This window comes from Mugil cephalus, chromosome 5 (assembly GCF_022458985.1).
Source record: "Mugil cephalus isolate CIBA_MC_2020 chromosome 5, CIBA_Mcephalus_1.1, whole genome shotgun sequence".
Lineage (NCBI taxonomy): Eukaryota > Metazoa > Chordata > Actinopteri > Mugiliformes > Mugilidae > Mugil > Mugil cephalus.
This window is the reverse complement of record NC_061774.1, coordinates 5,504,541-5,527,116: the sequence shown is the minus strand read 5'-3', so window position 1 is coordinate 5,527,116 and position 22,576 is coordinate 5,504,541. Positions and strand designations below refer to the sequence as shown.

The following is a 22,576-nucleotide window of genomic DNA, read 5'->3' as shown; positions in this document are numbered from 1 at the left end:
CTCCCCGATGGATAATATTCAAGTTGCGCTTTCTAGAAAAAAAACGCTGCCATTACGGTAATGATGACGCACCGCTGCTGTCGGCTGCAGGTTGGAGAGCAACGATCACGGAGCCTCAGCAAGAGAGACTTGTTTGGAGGAAATTGTTGGTAAAAACAAAGTTAGTTATACCCTTGAGATGTCAAGAAGGTCTTCCAGGCAAAAGCACAACTAACCAGTGTTCAGTCACAATGAATATTATCAATAGCGCAAACCACTGTGACTTATGGTAATTCAAAATCGGCCGCTTTGACGGATGCCAGCGATCCGTTCAGGCTTTGGTTAATAAATGTAAGAAGCTGTTTCAATCTTACTTTTTTTGTTGTTGACGAACTAACAGTGCCATGACGTTATTCAACACATCATGGCTCAAAATACAAGCAACACAGTCATATTGCATGCAGTTCATCTGTGCTCATGACTGACGTACCGCGGGCCGGACGGGAATGCCCAAAGGGCCGTAAAATGCCCAGGTCTGGTCAAGGCTATGATTGGCTGCGTAGCGTAAGTGAACTGTATCGTACCATTGAATGGACACTGTCACTCACTGAGTTACGTTGCAAAATTGTACAGAACACAATATTATTGGTCTAATTAATTAGATTAGACTAAGTCTAATATTAGATATTAATTAATACGTTTATGTTGAATTTTATTTTATGCGCTACATAGATTTTTTTGTGCGCTGAGAATGTGCAAGCAGTGCGCGATTGCGCAAGCGCGCAGTTTAGAGGGAACATTGGTCTTGTGCTGCTTTGAAGTGTGTGATCTCTGATTCTGTTTTATTTATTAAAGGGGTCAGTAATATGTTGTTTTATAAGTTCATGATTTTATATTTGGGATCTACCAGAATATTTTTATAGGCATTGATGTTCATGAAAGATGGTATTTTTCTTATACTCTACATTACTGCAGCAGAAATTTAGCTTCTGTCTCTTTAAGGAAGCCCTCCTGAAAATAGCTGCTCTGATTGGTCAGCTGGCACTCTCTGTTGTTTTTGCTCAGCCATTTGATGGTAGGTTATGATCACTAGCCACTGGGACACTGTGAGAATGAGTAACTCAGACTGACATAGACATCAGGCTTCGTGACTTTGCAGACATTTTACATGGAGAAAAAGTTATGACACATATTTGATGGAATCACCCCAAGTGTTACCATCACCTTAGAGTTTAGGCCACAACAAAGAAGGGAGGGCCACACATAAAGATCAATTTTAAACAATAATTTTACTAAGAAAGATAACAAATAATTACAAAACCAATAAAGACATATGAGGTTGGATGTACTGAAAGCAATATGTGTGTGGTACAAAACAAAGTAACCAAAAACCAAACAAAACACAAACAGCTGGGATCTTGTGCATCCAGGTGGGAGAGAGCAAATAAACTGAGGAAGTCTGGCTTTTATAGACTCCTACACAGTTGGAGCCTATCTGCAATCACAGGTAGAGGCGGAGCCTCCCAACAGCAAAGGAAGAGCTTCACTGCAACCAGTCACAGGATAGATTGGCTTGGCAGAAAATGTGTATCAGACATTCATGGTTCCCGTATGATGAATCCTGATTACTATGGCTGTGTGAGGCCTGAACAAGACTTAAATCCCTGCTTGTATATTGTGTCTTGTCTTGTTGATGTATCGCTGTTCACACTACAGACCTGATTCAGGTTATGTTCCAGAGCAGTTCAAAGTAGAACAGTACAGCAAATTTGTTACAACTCCCAAACTCTACGATAAGCATCACCTGAACTTTGACCCTGATCTATTGTTTTTGTCTGAGACAGGTAGATTGCAGTTTAAATATTTTAGTCTGAAGTCTTCTTGTCTTTTTCTCTAGCACCACCATGGGGTAGAATATTGATTATCAATGTTGTTGTTGAATATGTTTATTGTGAGGCTAAATCAACACTCTTGGCCTTCAGGCACCTCTGACTGTTACAGTGTCACAGCCATTATCAGTGAAGATCCAGCCTGTGGATATTTTCTCTGAGATTCAGACTGTGATGCATTTTAAACCCTTCTTGTAAGACATACCGCAGGCAGCAGAAGTGACCATACCAACTGCTACTTGATGACCAAGGATGAAGAATTACAGTCACCCAGGATAAACAGTTCAAGTAAAGCAATCAGTCTTGAGAACTGCTGCAACACATGAAAGAGAGGTGATCAGATTCACAAAGCCCTGTATGAGACCAATGTAACAGGAAGTGTACTTTTGAAACTATTCTCAGTAAACCAATCAGATGCATTTCATGATGTGACGTCACCTCCTTCTCATCTCCTTCACACTCTTAAATACAAAAAAGTCTCTGAACAAGACACAATGTCAAGATGATCGTGTTATGGATTACACTGCTTTGTCTTCATCCAGTATGTAAGTGCTCTTTTGTTCTGTCTAAAGGTTTTCTCAGTGGAGAATTTATACACTAAAGAGACGATTTTGCAGCAGAACTTTTGCACATCATACACAATATCCTTTAATTGTTTTTTATGTTTTCCTTTAATTCAGATACGCTGCTTCCAGTGAAAACAGTTCATCTTGGTGAACCAGCCACATTTACATGTGTTATACCAAACGCTGAATTCAGCGATAGAGGAATCCACTGGTACAAGCAGAGTGTTGGAGATTCTCTCAATATAATTGTAACATTGTTTAAATCCGTAACAGAGTACGCACCAAACGTTTCAAAATCAAGATTTGACTTACATACTGATAACAGTTTTAGTAACCTGACCATTTTGAGCACAGTTGAAGAGGATGAAGGAATGTACCACTGTGGAGTCACAGAGTGGATGAAGACTAAATGGAGTGGGACATATTTGTTAGTAGAAGGTAAGGTTTGATTTACTTTAAGTTTTCCAGTCCTTCTTATCATGATGTGAAAATGCCCAAGATATGGTTGGAAGTGCTCAGTTTTTAATACTGTTTTGTTTTAAATCAGGAAACACTGAGAGGACTGTTGTTCAGACAGTATCATATCCAGTCCGTCCAGGAGACTCGTTGACTCTCCAGTGTTCAGTCCTCTCCGACTCTGAGAACAAGACATGTCCAGGAGATCTCAGTGTGTTCTGGTTCAGAGCTGGATCACAGACATCTCATCCAAACATTATCTACACGGATGGAGATATGAATAACAAATGTGAGAAGAGATCTGAGACTCAGAAGAGATGTGTCTACAGCTTCTCTAAGGACGTCAGCTCCTCTGATGCTGGGACTTACTACTGTGCTGTGGCCACATGTGGAGAGATATTATTTGGAAATGGAACTAAACTGGAGAATGGTAGGATTTTGTCTTTAAAGAATGAACTATTACTTAAAATACGTTTATGACATGTGACTAATAGTCTTTTTCTGAAGCTCTGGTATCATTTTCTCTGTTTTCTAGCTCACCCAGCAGGTTCTGAATTAGTTGCGCTGGTGATAACAACAATCTGCTTGGCCATATCTATGATTGCACATGTTGTTTTCATTTGTTGTCAAACTCCAAGAGCAATGTGTGAACAATATGAAGGTGAGTTTAGTTTATGAAATTATTTATTTTAACATTCTAGTAAATAAAGTGTCATTTTTCAAGACAGTTTCACAACTTTAAGTTGGTAAATCATCTACTAAATCCTTCTGAATAATCAGTATTTCTGTTTTATTCATCATTAGGAATAGAAAGCACCTCTTCACATGTTCTATTTGTCTGGTGGGAAAACTACAAGACAAATGAAGCAGAAAAGACTCAAGAGTGAAGGAAATGTTTCTGTCCCTGGATATGTGAATATGAGTTTGTGTTTTTGTGGGCTGGTTTGTCGCTCTAACCCTTTGTGTGAGTAACAAAAGATGTTGTGGGTTGTTATTTTATTTTACTTTATTTTTTAGCAAGAAAGAGATGTTTCATCATAAAAGTCAAAGACACAGTTCCATGTTTCCACTATTTTACCAGTATAACATGATGAGTCTTTATATACGCTTACTTTTATTTTAAGCCTGGTTTTATATTTTTGATATGTATATGAAGAAAATCTAAATCCTTAGACCTATAATGACTTAGTGATAATATTAACTTCATGTTTTATTTCTTGTTTACTTTTTTTTTATATCACACAGTACTTCGCAACAATAATAATAGTAATTCTTTATTTGATGTCTAATCATCTAAAAAAATAAAAATAAAAAAGCTTTGTGAATGACTCACACATGGCTGAGATCGGTCTATGAAAAAAATGATCGGCCGTCTTAGTCAAGACAGTGACTAGAGACTTCAGTGTTCAGATCCCACTATTAACTTCTAAACAAAAAGATATTTTTGAGCTGATGTTCACCTAAAAAGCTACCAATCTGTGATGGTAGTCATCTTTTTTCACATTAAGAGCCAAAGTCACAGCTCCTTCTTTTTAGTACATTACGAGGATATAATTATGAGTTTGTACGGTTGCTGTTATTACATACTTAATGGTATTTTTCATATAAAGCAAATCTAAATAACTAAACTCTTTTTTGTGTTTCTTTTGAACATGTACATGTTTAATCTGTGTTGTTCAAAATAATAATTCTTCATGTGGTGTCTAAGAATGCTATTTGTCTGACATGAGGTGGCTGAGCTTAGTCTATGAAGCAAAACACAAACAGATTCTGAGTAACACAACTGGTCTACTTAGTCACTACTGGATACTTAGCTCCTCTGTTTGCAACATTACCTTGAAAAAAAGTAATTTTCAGCCCAGACTAAAACACTCTCAGTTTCTCAAAGTACATGGACACCTCCATGTTTTAATCCAAAACGAGAGCTGAAAGATGTGGCCTCTAGAACCAGAATAACTCTGAGAACAGGAGAACTCTGAGCAGTGGTGCTGCCATATTCTAAAAGCCTCCCGATCATGACAATTTAGTTAAAGAAAGAACTAAAGAAGAAAAGTGTGAGAATGTGAGTAGCGTGATCTTACGTTAATTATGGCACTGTCTCACTAACATAACCTCATTATGTTGTTACACCACATGAAGTTCATCTACACTTGGTATTAACATATGATCTGTATCTGACATCCATCTATCATAGTTATTAGAATGTGTGGGCTTGTTGTAATATTAATGAACTATACAAACAGGGATTAGGGGGAGTTGTGGCATAGCGATTAGAGAAGCAGCTTAGGACAGAAGTTTTACTGGCCTGTTCATACATTTTGCACCGCAGTCGGTCAAACAGGGGTGTATCTGGTCCCTGCTGTTTTAAAGGGCATGTGGCCCTTTAAAACAGCAGGTCACCAGATGCAACTGAATATTGTTTGTATTAATAAAAGGGTGTTTCTCAGTATTCACGATGATCTATAAACCTATTTTAGGGTGAAAATACCTTAAATATTTCTGGATGTCTGTGGTTAAATGTACTTTTTGTTGTTTCTCTAGGTTGGAAACATTTCTGTTATAGTTGATTACTATTTGTGTGTCAGGCCCATTGGGAGGGGCTTATCATTTATAAGGCAGCCATTTTGTCCAAGGTTGTGTGTGTGTGGAGAGGTGGTGTTGCAAGCTGTGTTGGAGAAAGAAGAACCTATTTCAAAATAGTTTTTTGGTTTGTTATTTTGTAAATATTGCATAGGTTCTTGTCAACGCAATATATTTTGACAAGAAGAACCCTGCTACACATAGTCTGTTAAGAAGTGGGCCCCACTAGCTCCACCTTTGTTAGATGACTGGCCTGGTGGGATCATAATTCAGATCATATGGAAGTGATATATTATATTTTTAAAGTTATATACACTACTCATTTCGGCATAAGACAGGATGTGTGTATGTGTGTCTCTCCTAAGGGCGATAAACCTAGCATCACAACCAGGTGCTGAAATGTTTTGCAGCTGCAATTGAGGAAAAACGGGTTGAAGTGAATTCCCTATCTGCTAGAAGGGTGAATATACACAGGACCATTGAAAGACCATAATAGCATAATAGCTTTAATGTGCTAATTTAAACAAAACAAAAAACATTAAATAATTTTTTTTTATTTTTTACATTTATTATTTCGTATATAAAAGCATATTAACATGCACGTACAAACTCATAATCCTGGTAAAAGAATGATCATAAAGCACATGTAGTCTACACATTTTTGTTGTAACAGCTCTCTTGATGAAGTTTAAAAGGAAAATGTAATTCACACACACACAGTACATTCAGCCAGTAACTTAAGAATAAACACAATCTTGTTTGTACAATTCTTCCTTATATTGTGTCTTGTCTTGTTGATGTATCGCTGTTCACACTACAGACCTGATTCAGGTTATGTTCCAGAGCAGTTCAAAGTAGAACAGTACAGCAAATTTGTTCCAACTCCCAAACTCTGCGATAAGGATTATGTGAACTTTGACCCTGATCTAGTGTTTTTGTCTGAGACAGGTAGATTGCAGTTTAAATATTTTAGTCTGAAGTCTTCTTGGCTTCTCTAGCACTGCCATGGGGTAGAGCAGTGATCATCAATGATGTTGTTGAATATGTTTATTGTGAGGCTAAATCAACACTCTTGGCCTTCAGGCTCCTCTGACTGTTATAGTGTCACAACCATTATCAGTGAAGATCCAGCCTGTGGATATTTCCTCTGAGATTCAGACTGTGATGCATTTTAAACCCTTCTTGTAGGACATACCACAGGCAGCAGAAGTGACCATACCAACTGCTGCTTGATGACCAAGGATGAAGAAATGCAGTCACCTAGGATAAACAGTTCAAGTAAAGCAATCAGTCTTGAGAACTGCTGCAACACATGAAAGAGAGGCGATCAGATTCACAAAGCCCTGTATGAGACCAATGTAACAGGAAGTGTACTTTTGAAACTATTCTCAGTAAACCAATCAGATGCATTTAATGATGTAACATCACCTCCTTCTCATCTCCTTCACGCTCTTAAATACAAAAAAGTCTCTGAACAAGACACAATGTGAAGATGATCGTGTTATGGATTACACTGCTTTGTCTTCATCCAGTATGTAAGTGCTCTTTTGTTCTGTCTAAAGGTTTTCTCAGTGGAGAATTTATACACTAAAGAGACGATTTTGCAGCAGAATTTTTGCACATCATACACAATATTCTTTAATTATTTTTTATGTTTTCCTTTAATTCAGATACGCTGCTTCCGGTGAAAACAGTTCATCTTGGTGAACCAGCCACGTTTACATGTGTTATACCAAACATAGAAATCAGCGACAGAGAAATCCACTGGTACAAGCAGAGTGTTGGAGATTCTCTCAATATAATTGTAACATTGTTTAAATCTGGAACAGAGTACGCACCAAACGTTTCAAAATCAAGATTTGACTTACATACTGATGACAGTTTTAGTAACCTGACCATTTTGAGCACAGTTGAAGAGGATAAAGGAATGTACCACTGTGAAGTCAAAGAGTGGATAAAGACTAAATGGAGTGGGACATATTTGTTAGTAGAAGGTAAGGTTTGATTTACTTTAAGTTTTCCAGTCCTTCTTATCATGATGTGAAAATGCCCAAGATATGGCTGGAAGTGCTCAGTTTTTAATACTGTTTGATTTTAAAACAGGAAACACTGAGAGGACTGTTGTTCAGACAGTATCAGATCCAGTCCGTCCAGGAGACTCAGTGACTCTCCAGTGTTCAGTCCTCTCTGACTCTGAGAACAAGACGTGTCCAGGAGATCTCAGTGTGTTCTGGTTCAGAGCTGGATCACAGACATCTCATCCAAACATCATCTACACGGATGGAGATATGAGTAATAAATGTGTGAAGAGATCTGAGACTCAGCGGAGATGTGTCTACAGCTTCTCTAAGGACGTCAGCTCCTCTGATGCTGGGACTTACTACTGTGCTGTGGCCACATGTGGAGAGATATTATTTGGAAATGGAACTAAACTGGAAGCTGGTAGGATTTTGTCTTCAATGAATGAACTATTGCTTAAAATATGTTGATGGCATTGTGACTAATAGTCTTTTTCTGAAGCTCTGGTATCATTTTCTTTGTTTTCTAGCTAACGCAGCAGGTTCTGAATTAGTTGCGCTGGTGATAACAACACTCTGCTTGGCCATATCTATTATCATACATTTTGTTTTCATCTGTTGTCAAACTCCAAGAGCAATGTGTGAACAATATGAAGGTGAGTTTAGTTTATGAAATTTTAACATTCTAGTAAATAAAGTGTCATTTTTCAAGACAGTTTAACAACTTTAAGTTGGTAAATCATCTACTAAATCCTTCGGAATAATCAGTATTTCTGTTTTATTTATCATTAGGAATAGAAAGCACCTCTTCACAAGTTCTATTTGTCTGGTGGGAAAACTACAAGACAAATGAAGCAGAAAAGACTCAAGAGTGAAGGAAATGTTTCTTTCCCTGGATATGTGAATATGAGTTTGTGTTTCTGTGGGCTGGTTTGTCGCTCTAACCCTTTGTGTGAGTAACAAAAAATGTTGTGGGTTGTTATTTTATTTTACTTTATTTTTTAGCAAGAAAGGGATGTTTCATCATAAAAGTCAAAGACACAGTTCCATGCTTCCACTTTTTTACCGGGATAACATTATGACGTTTTATATACACTTATTTTTATTTTAAGCCTGGTTTTATATTTTTTATATGTATATGAAGAAAATCTAAATCCTCAGACCTATAATGACTTAGTGATAATATTAACTTCATGTTGTATTTCTTGTGTACTTTTTTTTTTATATCACACAGTACTTCAAAACAATAATAATAGTTATTCTTTATTTGATGTCTAATCATCTAAAAAAATAAAAATAAAAAAGCTTCGTGAATGACTCACACATGGCTGAGATCAGTTTATGAAAAAAATGGTTGGCCGTCTTAGTCAAGACTGTGACTAGAGACTTCAGTGTTCAGATCCCACTATTAACTTCTAAACAAAAATATATTTTTGAGCTGATGTTCAGCTAAAAAGCTACCAACCTGTGATGGTAGTCACCTTTTTCACATTAAGAGCCAAAGTCACTGCTCCTTATTTTCAGTACATTACGAGTATATAATTATGAGTTTGTATATACTGTATGGTTGCTGTTATTACATACTTAATGGTATTTTTCATATAAAGCAAATCTGAATAACTAAACTATTTTTTGTGTTTCTTTTGAACATGTACATGTTTTATATGTGTTGTTCAAAATAATAATTCTTCATGTGGTGTCTAAGCATGCTATTTGTCTGACATGAGGTGGCTGAGCTTAGTCTATGAAGCAAACCACAAACAGATTCTGAGTAACACAACTGGTCTACTTAGTCACTACTGGATACTTAACTCCTCTGTTTGCAACATTACCTTGAAAAAAAGTAATTTTCAGCCCAGACTAAAACACTCTCAGTTTCTCAAAGTACATGGACACCTCCATGTTTTAATCCAAAACGAGAGCTGAAAGATGTGGCCTCTAAAACCAGAATAACTCTGAGAACAGGAGAACTCTGAGCAGTGGTGTTGCCATATTCAAAAAGCCTCCCGATCATGACAATATAGTTAAAGAAAGAACTAAAGAAGAAAAGTGTGAGAATGTGAGTAGTGTGATCTTAGGTTAATTATGGCAATGTCTCACTAACATAACTTCATTATGTTGTTACACCACATGAAGTCCATCTACACTTGGTATTAACATATGATCTGTATCTGACATCCATCTATCATAGTTATTAGAATGTGTGGGCTTGTTGTAATATTAATGAACTATACAAACAGGGATTAGGGGGAGTTGTGGCATAGCGATTAGAGAGGCAGCTTGGGACCAAAGAGTTACTGGCCTGTTCATACATTTTGCAGCGCAGACACCAAATTGTCCTCCCCGCCCCGCAGGTACAGTCGGTCAAATAGAGGCCTATCTACTCCCTGCTGTTTTAAAGGACGTGTGGCGGGAAAACGGTCACCAGACGCAAATGAATATTGTTTGTATTAATAAAAGGGTGTTTCTCAGTATTTACGATGATCTGAAAACCTATATTAGGGTAAAAATACCTTAAATATTTCTGGATGTGTATTTGTGGTTAAATGTACTTTTTTGTTGTTTCTCCATGTTGGAAACATTTCAGTTACAGCTGATTACTATTTTTGTGTCAGGCCCATTGGGAGGGGCTTATTCGTTGATAAGGCAGCCATTTTGTCCAAGGTTGTGTGTGTGTGGAGGGGTGGTGTTGCAAGCTGTGTTGGAGAAAGAAGAACCTAAGCCACTATTTTTTGTAAATAATTTTTGTAAATAGTTGTTTGTTATTTTGTAGATATTACATAGCTTCTTGTCAACGCCATATTTTTTGACAAGAAGAACCCCGCTACACATAGCCTGTTAAGAAGTGGGCCCCACTACCTCCACCTTTGTTAGATGACTGGCCTGGTGGGATCAAAATTCAGATCATATGGAAGTGATATATATTATATATTTAAAGTTATATACACTACTCATTTGTGCATAAGACAGGCTGTGTGTATGTGTGTCTCTCCCAAGGGCGATAAACCTAGCATCACAACCAGGTGCTGAAATGTTTAGCAGCTGCAATTGAGGAAAAACGGGTTGAAGTGAATTCCCTATCTGCTAGAAGGGTGAATATACATATTATGTTTGTACAGGAGGAAGAAAAGGCCAGACCGGAGAGGATTAGACATAGTGCAGGGCAGCTAAGGGTAGGCAGAGCCTGGGAGCTGAGGGCTGACTTAAACGACCAGCTGATTGTTCCAGCACAGATAGTGAGTACCCGATTGAGACTGGACCTGCTGTTGTTGTCGAAAGTAGAGAAGGTAGTGTATTTTATTGAACTTACTGTCTGATGGAAAGGCAGAGTTGAGCAGGTTAGTGAGTGCAAGAGAGCACACAGAGGAGCACAGGGATAGAAAGAGCACTGATAAAATGAGTAACATGGCTGAGCACAGATGGCCTAGTGAGGAAACACCATCACAGAGGAAAGTCTGCACCAGGAGCCGTTCACAGCCCCCAACATGCCACATCCATAGACAGTGACCGGGCCCCCCCATCCCGCCGGGTCAGGACCATCCCCACAGCATTGCCACAGCCAGAACCGATCACAGCTTCCAGAGAGGACAGTCCTCAGTGAGGAAACACTAGAGCTGGAGTAAAAGATAAAAAAACTACAACAATAACAACAAAAACAACAATGTAATAATAAATAAGTAAACAATGAAAACAATTAGACCAAAAAATAAATAAATAAACTCAACAAATAGTGTTAATCCAGCATAAATAAATAGAGTAAATTCGTAGCGTAAATGGGCCATGAAACTAAAACCATATTTCTTTGTCTTGACTCTAGGAACCACTAAAAGGCTGGTACCAGAGGACCTCAGGGCTGCAAGGGTTGAAAAATGTTGAAAAAGCAAATCGGATAAATATGACCAAGACCATCAAGACATTAATAAAGCAGAAAAAGGACCTTAAAATCGATCCTGAAACACAGCGATCTTTAAACTGGTGTAATATGCTGTCTATGGTCTTTGTCAGCACATGTGCTGCTGAGCTTTGAAGTAACTGTAAAGGATTTTTGTGTCTTTTTGGGAAGACCAGAAAGGAGGGCATTACAATAGTCAATATGACTAGAGATAAAAGCATGCATCAGCGTCTCCGTGTCTGCGGAAACGGGCAGACTCTTGACTATGTTCTTGAGGTGGTAAAATAGAGTTTTTACTACGTTTTTAATGTGAGGGATAAAACCAAGCTCAGAGTCAACAATAATACTCAGGCTTTTTACTTGTTGTGAGAGAGACATAAACATTGTCTGTAAATTTGGTAAAAGTTTCTTTCAGGCTTGTCCTGGTTGAGCTGGAGGAAGTTCTCTGCCATCCATGTCTTAATATCTAAAATACAGTTAAAAAGGACATAAATTGGTCCTGGGTCATCAGGAGACATGCCAATGTGTGGCTGTGTATTTTCATAACTGTGAAAACTTATTCTTTGTCTCATGTTGACTTCTCCAAGTGGCAGCATGTACAAATTAAAAAGTGTTGGACCTAAGATTAAGCCCTGGGGGACACCACAATTCAGTTTGTATTTCTCAGAAGAGGAATGTTCATCGATAGACACATAAAATTGTCTGCCAGTGAGGTAGGATTTAAACAAGTTAAAAACAGTATGTTGTGCAGTTTGCTTATCCCTCCTATTATCCTCAAATATTACTAAGACATTTTACCCTCAAGAAAATGATTTACGTACATTTGTTAACCAAGTTTTTGGGGTAAAATGGACCCCAAGAATACTGTGGTCTACTGTGTCAAATGCTGCACTCAAATCCAGTAGAATCAGGACAGAGAGTTCCCTCTTGTCCATGATCATTCGAATATCAGTCAAAACCTTAATCAGTTCAGTTTCAGTACTGTGATTTGTCTGAAAACCCAATTGAAAAGTTTGATACAAACTGTGAGTTTTCATAAAATCATTCAATTGGTTAAAAACCACTTTCTCTATTAAATGTACTTAAAAGTGGCAGAGTAGACACTGGTCTATAATTGTTGAGCATTGTAGTGTCTAAATTATTCCTCTTCAGAAGAGGCCTGGCCAAGGCTGTCTTAGAAGCACTTGGGAAAACTCCTGTCTGAAGAGAATAATTTAAACTATTCAAAACATCTTCAGCCTAAAAAACGGATTGAAACAATGGCGTAAGGACTTGGATCCAAAAGGCAGGTTGCTGGTTTTAACTGAGAGACGACTTTCTTCAGTGTGCTCTTAAGTGTACATACCCTGGCAGAATCTATGATTCTTTGACCATTTTCCAGAGAATATGAAAGATAACACAAAAACATTTTTTCCACTCATGCTTAGTGGTTGGGTGAAACCATTTATTGTCAAATGACTGTGTTTTCTCTTTTCAAATCATTTTGTCATTTCAAATGACAACAGAAACTACCCAAATGACCCTGATCCAAAGTTCACATACTCTGGTGATTTTGGCCTGATAACATGCACAGAAGTTGACACAAATGGGTTTGAATTAGTGTCCGACCGATAGGGATTTTTTTGCCCCATAACGATAGCTGATATTATAGGAGGTGCAATCACCGATAGCCGATATGCAACCGATATAGTGAGTTTTTGAGCTGGAATGAAAACAGGCTGGTTGTACATACATTTTGCACCAATATGATTATGTAATAGTACAGTCACAGTGATAGTAGTTCAGAAAGATGCTCTCTTAAACCAATGTCTTTAGACATTTAACATTGAACAGACTTTTTTTAAAATGACAATTAACATCTTAGAGACTAAGAAAAGGTGCAGATTGACAAACAAAAATTAAATAATGTAGCAGAACTTTCAATAAATAAATAAAAATAAATAAACCAATCCAAATAAAGAACATGCTGTCAGTCAGTGTCTAATACTTGAAGTCAGTGAGGAGCAGGTTGTAATACAGGAAGCATAGTTTCTCTGCACTGGCACCCAATAGTTTTTATCTCTTGTCCTCATAAATGTTGCCTACTGTGCCGAAAACCCTCTCACTGGGACAGATGTGGGAGGAGTAAGGAAGCGCCGGGCCAATGGAGACGAAGCAAAGTGACGGAGTTTAAATAGATGCGGGTGGCAAGTTGATGCGGTGGTTGTACACATCCACGCTGGTTTATGTTTGGTGCAGGAGGGAGTGGAGCGTGGATGCGAGCCAATCTCCTTCAACCATGCACGGAAAAGGGGAATGATAGGAAAGGTTTTTCTAATTTACTGAGAAACAATGCCCAGGTCAGCAATGCATGCCCAAAAACACGTCGTTCATTCGTCCCCTCCATAAACCACACACAATCAAACCAAGCCAAAATGACGACGATAAAATATAAGTGATCCCGCGTCGTGTCGAGGAGACTAGTGCCTTCTTGGTTAAATCCTTTTAGCATATATTAAACTGTAACCCTTTGGTGCTTATTTGCAAACTGCTAACGTCACTCATTTAATGCTGCTACTGAGACAAAATCTGCGATGATGTAGCAAAGTTGCCTCGCAGTTATTTTACACCGGAGATTTTGGCCAGGGACACTTTTGAAAGGGGCAATGAAATGTGGCCTATAATTGTTGTTCCAATGATGTTTTCATGTTTACAGTTACTTATTTCATGAACTAACTTACCGTGACTTGTCACACTTTGTTTTTTTCTATTGCCGATAATGGCTGTGACACTATAACAGTCAATGGAGCCTGAAGGCCAAGAGTGTTGATTTATTTAAACTGCAATCTACCTGTCTCAGACAAAAACACTAAACGCTTATAACAGTGTTTGGCAGTTGCAACAAAGTTGCAGTGCTGTTCTCTTAGTCCATCTTGTGTGAAGTCAGGTCTGTAGTGTGAGCAGCAATACATGAACAAGATACAAAAGATTCAGGAATCGGGATTCATCACATGGAAACCCTTAATGTTTGATGCACATTTTCTGCAAAGTCAATCTATCCAGACAGTGTTTACAGAATATGTGAAAACTCTAAGGTTATGGTAACACTCTGGGTGATTTCATCAAATATGCATCACAAGCATGTAATGTAAAATTGGATGGATGTAAAACTTCTGCAAAGTCACATAGCCTGTAGTCACTCAAAAGTCACTCAACCACTCGTAGACACTCAGCCTTCACCCCAATTTCCTGGGTAGCAGAAAGCTAACGGCAAACATACAGCATGTGTCCAGTCTGCCCCCTATGACTGGACACATACCACGCCCCCTCCCAGGTGCCTTCTTCCCCTGTCACACCAACAGACCACAGTTCCCTTTCCTCCAGCAGCTCCCCTCACAGGACAGATGTCCCATCACTCCCCTCACCAGTCGTTTTGTCCACTTGGTTGACGAACATACACCGAACATACACCATTCCCATTACCATCACAGACAGACCCCGTAAGTCCCGATCCAACACTACTAATTGCAATAACCTTATACCGGTACATACACACACATCATATGATAGGACACCACCAAGACCTTTTAGAATGGCACTTTTTAATGTTAGGTCACTGTCTAATAAGAGTTTCATTGTAAATGATTTGATTTTAGGCAATGAGCTTGACCGTTTTTAACTGAGACATGGCTGAGCACAGATGGACCATCAGTTCTTTTAGAATCATCCCCTCCCAACTACAGCTTCTTATTCTCTAACAGAGAGAATAAAAAGGGAGGGGTTGTAGCAGCTAGTTTATTATCATCACTAGATTTTAGAGAACTAAAGGCTGATAGATATCCTTCTTTCGAGCATCACTGCATTGTTTTTAACAGTCCACCTATAATCTGCATGTGTGTTTACAGGCCTCCCAAACACTGTCCTTCTTTTATCTCAGATTTCTCAGAAATTCTTTCCATTACCTACCAAATTCGATCAGATTATTATTTTAGGTGATTCTAATTTGCATGCTGACAGTGAATGAGACTCCCTTGCAGCTGTTTTTTTAATTTACTCTACCCACCCATATCAAAGGTCATACACTGGAACTTGTTATCACCTTCAGCCTGTCAACACACACCTCTGTTTTAGATTTAACTATTTCTGATCATTTTTCTGTCTTTTATTAGTGTCAATAGTAAACATGATGATGATATTCCATAAATTAAAAACAGCACTCGACAAAGTATCTCCATTTAAAGCAAAAAAAAAACAACACAAATAAAAAAAAAACTCACCTGTAATGCACCTCCATGGATAAATGAAAAAATAAGACAATTAAAATGTAAGTAACAGGTTGCAGAGAGGAAATGGAGAAAGAACAGATTATAAATAAACCTCCACGTTTTAAAATCTGAGCAAAAAATCTACAATAAGACAATAAAGGATACAAGAAAGGCACACTTTTCAAACATCATCAGTGAAAACCACAATAACTCTAGAAATTTTTTCCACTATTGACCGACTAATTAACACAGTTTTTAACATGTCTTGCAGGATGTCAACAGACTCCAAATGTGAGGAGTTTGCAGCTCACTTCAGCAGTACAATAAAAACTATTTTGTCAGCTTTTAGTCAATCTCAATCTGGTTTTATTACAGCTGAACCTGTTTTTATGTGAGGAAACACCGGATAATGCTGTCCTGGTTGATGCTAAGGTGCTCTCAGTTAAAACCAGCAACCTGCCTTTTGGATCCAAGTCCTACACCATTTTTTAAATCCGATTTTTAGCTGAGGGCGTTGAATAGTTTAAATTATTCTCTTCAGACAAGTGCTTTTAAGACAGCCTTGGTCAGGCCTCTTCTAAAGAGGAATAATTTAGACACTACAATGCTCAACAATTACAGACCAGTGTCTAATCTGCCATTTTTAAGTACATTTTATAGAGAAAGTGGTTTTTAACCACTTGAATGATTCTATGAAAACTCACAGTTTGTATCAAACTTTTCAATTGGGTTTTCAGACAAATCACAGTACTGAAACTGACCCGATTAAGGTTTTGACTGATATTCGAATGATCATGGACAAGAGGGAACTCTCTGTCCTGGTTCTACTGGATTTGAGTGCAGCATTTGACACAGTAGACCACAATATTCTTGGGGTCAATTTGACCCCAATCAATGCTTATCGTTCAAAAAATAACAGTAGAGGGAAGGTCAACTCACTGGTAGCAAGGGGTTATATATGTAGTCAACAAATAAACAAAGTGCCTGACACGAAAACTTGGTTAACAAATGTATGTAAATCATTTTCTTGAGGGTAGATGTGTTAGTAATATTTGAGGATAATAGGAGGGATAAGCAAACTGCACAACATACTGTTTTTAACTTGTTTAAATCCTACTTCACTGGCAGACAATTTTATGTGACTGTCGATGAACATTCCTCTTCTGAGAAATACAAACTGAATTGTGGTGTCCCCCAGGGCTTAATCTTAGGTCCAACACTTTTTAATTTGTACATTTTGCCACTTGGAGAAGTCAACATGAGACACAGAATAAGTTTTCACAGTTATGATAATACACAGCCACACATTGCCATGTCTCCTGATGACCCAGGACCGATTTATGTCCTTTTTAACTGTATTTTAGATATTAAGACATGGATGGCAGAGAACTTCCTACAGCTCAACCAGGACAAGCCGGAGAGAAACTTTTACCAAATTTACAGACAATATTTATGTCTCTCTCGCAACAAGTAAAAAACCTGAGTATTATTGTTGACTCTGAGCTTGGTTTTATCCCTCACATTAAAAACATAGTAAAAAACTGTATTTTACCACCTCAAGAACATAGTCCAGAGTCTGCTCATTTCCGCGAACACGGAGGCGCTGATGCATGCTTTTATCTTTAGTCATATTGTTTTGCCCCAGTTTAGAGGTGCCTAGAGCACAACATAAAAAGTGACCATCTTCCCCAAGTCCCAAACAGCCACCAGTAGATTTTGGGTTTAATTCCAAAACAATATTTATTTACAAAGAGAAAAACAAATTTATCCACACCAATAATCTTCTAATAAAGTAACTAAGGGCTTCAGGGTGTACCAAAGCCAAAACAATTGGAGGAGGATGGAGCCTGGTGCCAACCAACGGCTGCCATCTTGGTTCTTTATAAGGTGGGTGAGCATCCAGTAGCAGCCAATCGCACGTTGGGTATGGCCCGTTCTCCCAATCACCTCTCCACTATGGCACAGCCCTATTTGCATAAGGGATTAGAAAAAAAAAACACAGTTACTTTACAGTTACTTCAAAGCTCAGCTGCACATGTGCTGACGAAGACCATAGACAGCATATTACACCAGTTTTAAGATCGCTGCATTGGCTCCCTGTGTGTTTAAGGATCGATTTTAAGGTCCTTTTACTGGTTTATAAATGTCTTGATGGTCTTGGTCCCTCATATTTATCAGATCTTCTTTTTCCACATCAAACCCTTGCAGCTCGAGGTCCTCTGGTACCGGCCTTTTAGTGGTTCCTAGAGTCAAGACAAAGAAGTATGTGAGGTATCTTTTCAGTTTTACAGCCCATGTCTATGGAACAGCCTGATGAGGACCTCAGGGCTACACTGAGTGTTGATATTTTTAGAAAGAGACTCAAGACCCACCTTTGTAGCTCATCTATTTTAGCTTGATTTACGCACGCTGGATTAACATTATTTATTTAGTTTATTTATTTATTATATTTATTGATCTATCCACCATGTAGATATGTATTTATATTTACTTATTTATTTTAATTGTTTACTTTTTATATATTATTATTATTGTTGTTGTTTTTTATCTTTTACTCAAGCTATAGTGTTTCCTCACTGAGGACCTTCCCTTTCTGGAAGCTGTGATCGGTTCTGGCTGTGGCGATGCTGTGGGGATGGTCCTGGCCCAGGGGGATGGGGGGGCCCGGTCACTGTCTATGGATGTGGCATGGACTTCTCCACCAGCCTGGGCCAAGGTGGTCCCTGCCGTGTTGCCCCTTCGGTTGGGGGCTGTGAACGGCTTCTAGTGAAAACTTTCCTCCGTGATGGCGTTTCCTCACTAGGCCATCTGTGCTCAGCCATGTTACTCATTTTATTAGTGCTCTTTCTATCCCTGTGCTCCTCTGTGTGCTCTCTTACACTCACTAATCTCCTCAACTTTGTCTTCCCACCGGACAGCAAGTTCAATAAAATACACTAACTTCTCTACTTTCCACCACAACAGCAGGTCCAGGTGCTCACTATCTGTGCTGGGACAATCAGCTGTTCGTTTAAGTCAGCCCTCAGCTCCCAGGCTCTGCCTACCCTTAGCTTCCCTGCACTATGTCTGATCCTCTCTGGTCTGGCCTTTTCTTCCTCCTGTACAAACATAATATGTATATTCACCCTTCTAGCAGATAGGGAATTCACTTCAACCCGTTTTTCCTCAATTGCAGCTGCAAAACATTTCAGCACCTGGTTGTGATGCTAGGTTTATCGCCCTTAGGAGAGACACACATACACACATCCTGTCTTATGCCGAAATGAGTAGTGTATATAACTTTAAAAATATAATATATCACTTCCATATGATCTGAATTATGATCCCACCAGGCCAGTCATCTAACAAAGGTGGAGCTAGTGGGGCCCACTTCTTAACAGACTATGTGTAGCAGGGTTCTTCTTGTCAAAATATATTGCGTTGACAAGAACCTATGCAATATTTACAAAATAACAAACCAAAAAACTATTTTGAAATAGGTTCTTCTTTCTCCAACACAGCTTGCAACACCACCTCTCCACACACACACAACCTTGGACAAAATGGCTGCCTTATAAATGATAAGCCCCTCCCAATGGGCCTGACACACAAATAGTAATCAACTATAACAGAAATGTTTCCAACCTAGAGAAACAACAAAAAGTACATTTAACCACAGACATCCAGAAATATTTAAGGTATTTTCACCCTAAAATAGGTTTATAGATCATCGTGAATACTGAGAAACACCCTTTTATTAATACAAACAATATTCAGTTGCATCTGGTGACCTGCTGTTTTAAAGGGCCACGTGCCCTTTAAAACAGCAGGGACCAGATACACCCCTGTTTGACCGACTGCGGTGCAAAATGTATGAACAGGCCAGTAAAACTTCTGTCCTAAGCTGCTTCTCTAATCGCTATGCCACAACTCCCCTAATCCCTGTTTGTATAGTTCATTAATATTACAACAAGCCCACACATTCTAATAACTATGATAGATGGATGTCAGATACAGATCATATGTTAATACCAAGTGTAGATGAACTTCATGTGGTGTAACAACATAATGAGGTTATGTTAGTGAGACAGTGCCATAATTAACGTAAGATCACGCTACTCACATTCTCACACTTTTCTTCTTTAGTTCTTTCTTTAACTAAATTGTCATGATCGGGAGGCTTTTAGAATATGGCAGCACCACTGCTCAGAGTTCTCCTGTTCTCAGAGTTATTCTGGTTCTAGAGGCCACATCTTTCAGCTCTCGTTTTGGATTAAAACATGGAGGTGTCCATGTACTTTGAGAAACTGAGAGTGTTTTAGTCTGGGCTGAAAATTACTTTTTTTCAAGGTAATGTTGCAAACAGAGGAGCTAAGTATCCAGTAGTGACTAAGTAGACTAGTTGTGTTACTCAGAATCTGTTTGTGTTTTGCTTCATAGACTAAGCTCAGCCACCTCATGTCAGACAAATAGCATCCTTAGACACCACATAAAGAATTATTATCTTGAACAACAAATGTACAAAAGAAACACAAAAAGACAGTTTAGTTATTTAGATTTGCTTTACATGAAAAATACCATTAAGTATATCATAACAGCAATCGTACAAACTCATAATTATATCCTCGTAATATACTGAAAATAAGGAGCAGTGACTTTGGCTCTTAATGTGAAAAAGGTGGCCACCATCACAGGTTGGTAGCTTTTTAGCTGAACATCAGCTCAAAAATATCTTTTTGTTTAGAAGGTAATAGTGGGATCTGAACACTGAAGTCTCTAGTCACAGTCGTGACTAAGACGGCCAATCATTTTTTCATAGACAGATCTCAGCCATGTGTGAGTCATTCACAAAGCTTTTTTATTTATTTATTTTTTTTCGATGACTAGACAATCAAATAAAGAATAACTATTATTATTGTTGTGAAGTACTGTGTGATATAAAAAAAAGCACACAAGAAATACAACATGAAGTTAATATTATCACTATGTCATTATAGGTCTAAGGATTTAGATTTTCTTCATATGAAATATAAAAACAGACTTACAATAAAAGTAAGCGTATATAAGAACTCATCATGTTATCCTGGTAAAATAGTGGAAACATGGAACTGTGTTTTTGACTTTTATGATGAAACATCCCCTTCTCCCTAAAAAATAAAGTAAAATAAAATAACAACCCACAACATTTTTTGTGACTCACACAAAGGGTTAGTGCGACAAACCAGTCCACAGAAACACAAACTCATATTCACATATCCAGGGAGAGACACATTTCCTTCACTCTTGAGTCTTTTCTGCTTCATTTGTCTTGTAGTTTTCGTGCCAGACAAATAGAACATGTGAAGAGGTGCTTTCTATTCCTAATGATGTATGAATAAAACAGAAATACTGATTATTCAGAAGGATTTAGTAGATGATTTACCAACTTAAAGTTGTGAAACTGTCTTGAAAAATTACACTTTATTTACTAGAATGTTAAAATATATAATTTCATAAACTAAACTCACCTTCATATTGTTCACACATTGCTCTTGGAGTTTGACAACAGATGAAAACAAAATGTGCGATCATAGATATGGCCAAGCAGATTGTTGTTATCACCAGCGCAACTAATTCAGAACCTGCTGCGTGAGTTAGAAAACATAGAAAATGATACTAGAGCTTTAGAAAAAGACTATTAGTCACAATGCCATCAACGTATTTTAAGTAATAGTTCATTCTTTAAAGACAAAATCCTACCGGTCTCCAGTTTAGTTCCATTTCCAAATAATATCTCTCCACATGTGGCCACAGCACAGTAGTAAGTCCCAGCATCAGAGGAGCTGACGTCCTTAGAGAAGCTGTAGACACATCTCTTCTGAGTCTCAGATCTCTTCTCACATTTGTTACTCATATCTCCATCTGTGTAGATGATGTTTGGATGAGATGTCTGTGATCCAGCTCTGAACCAGAACACACTGAGATCTCCTGGACACGTCTTGTTCTCAGAGTCAGAGAGGACTGAACACTGGAGAGTCACTGAGTCTCCTGGACGGACTGGATCTGATACTGTCTGAACAACAGTATAGTTTGAAGAACCCTGTGTGTTTCCTAAGCACATAAACGTAGTGAAAGAGTGAAAAAAAATATTGTAAATCACTCACAATAACATATCACAATAACATGTGCAGTTTCCTGCAAGTGATCTATTAAATAAAATAAGAAGCATGTCTTTGGATGGTGGGAGGGAGCTGGAGTACTTAGAGAGAACACACGCTGACACAGGGAGAACATGCAGAATCATGACCTTTTTAAAAGGATTTTGAAAAGTATCTTGTATGCTCAAAAATCCTCCTTAAAGTGTTTGAACAGTGCAGTAAATGGTTGAGTGTCTACAAAAATTCCACAACATGCTATATTCACCTTTTAATGACAAATATGTCCCACTCCAGGTGCTATCAGTCCAGTCCATGACTGCACAGTGATACATTCCCTCATCTTCTTGAATCGTCTTTAAAATTGTCAAATTGCTAAATTTCTCATTCAGTTTTACTTCCATTCTTGAAGCAGTCTCTGCTGAACTGGTCGAAGGCTTTGCATTTCTCCTCAGCACTGCAATTAACTTCAGAGTATCCCCAGAACTCTGCTTGTACCAGTGAAGTGCTCGACTGCCGATCTCTCCTTCTGGCAATGTACATGTGAGAATCGCAGGTTCACCAAGTTGAACCGTGGTAAGTGGAACCAGTGCATCTGCGTTAAATTAAGAGATATAATTCATCACAAGTCAGTTAAGTAACATTTAGTCCACATTTTGAGATAAGAAAATAAAAAGCATGAATCATTACAGATCTAGTTAACATGTTTTACGTTGTAAGATATCACTTACATCCTCGATGAAGGAGCAGCAAAGTAACCCAGAACAGAACCATCTTGGCACTGTCTTAGAAAACTTGCTGACCTTTATTTAAACATCAGACCAGGAGGTGTAGCGATT

The 22,576-nt window shown here is 38.2% G+C and overlaps 2 protein-coding genes across 3 annotated transcripts in view; one reads left to right on the top strand and one right to left on the bottom strand.

Moving 5' to 3' along the window:
- Positions 1-8,756, top strand: part of LOC125008396 (signal-regulatory protein beta-2-like) — a 27,534-nt gene extending 18,778 nt beyond the window's left edge. The window contains exons 1-2 of one of the 2 annotated variants that reach the window (XR_007112884.1): positions 8,032-8,144; positions 8,281-8,756. Coding sequence is in view for 1 of the 2 variants with exons in the window: in XM_047585612.1 (XP_047441568.1) it covers positions 8,281-8,363 (83 nt within the window). In the remaining variant the exon portion in view is untranslated. Of the gene's footprint in view, positions 1-8,031; positions 8,145-8,280 lie in introns of those variants that run through there. The other variant, XM_047585612.1, reaches the window with a different exon arrangement.
- The window catches only part of LOC125008391 (signal-regulatory protein beta-2-like), a 25,147-nt gene extending 2,571 nt beyond the window's left edge, over positions 1-22,576 (bottom strand). Inside the window, exons 1-4 of the mRNA XM_047585608.1 lie at positions 22,469-22,576; positions 22,006-22,332; positions 21,343-21,693; positions 21,111-21,224 (exon numbers count right to left, since the gene is read on the bottom strand). Coding sequence (XP_047441564.1) covers positions 21,111-21,224; positions 21,343-21,693; positions 22,006-22,332; positions 22,469-22,511 — 835 coding nt within the window. The 5' untranslated portion in view covers positions 22,512-22,576. The remainder of the gene's footprint in view (positions 1-21,110; positions 21,225-21,342; positions 21,694-22,005; positions 22,333-22,468) is intronic.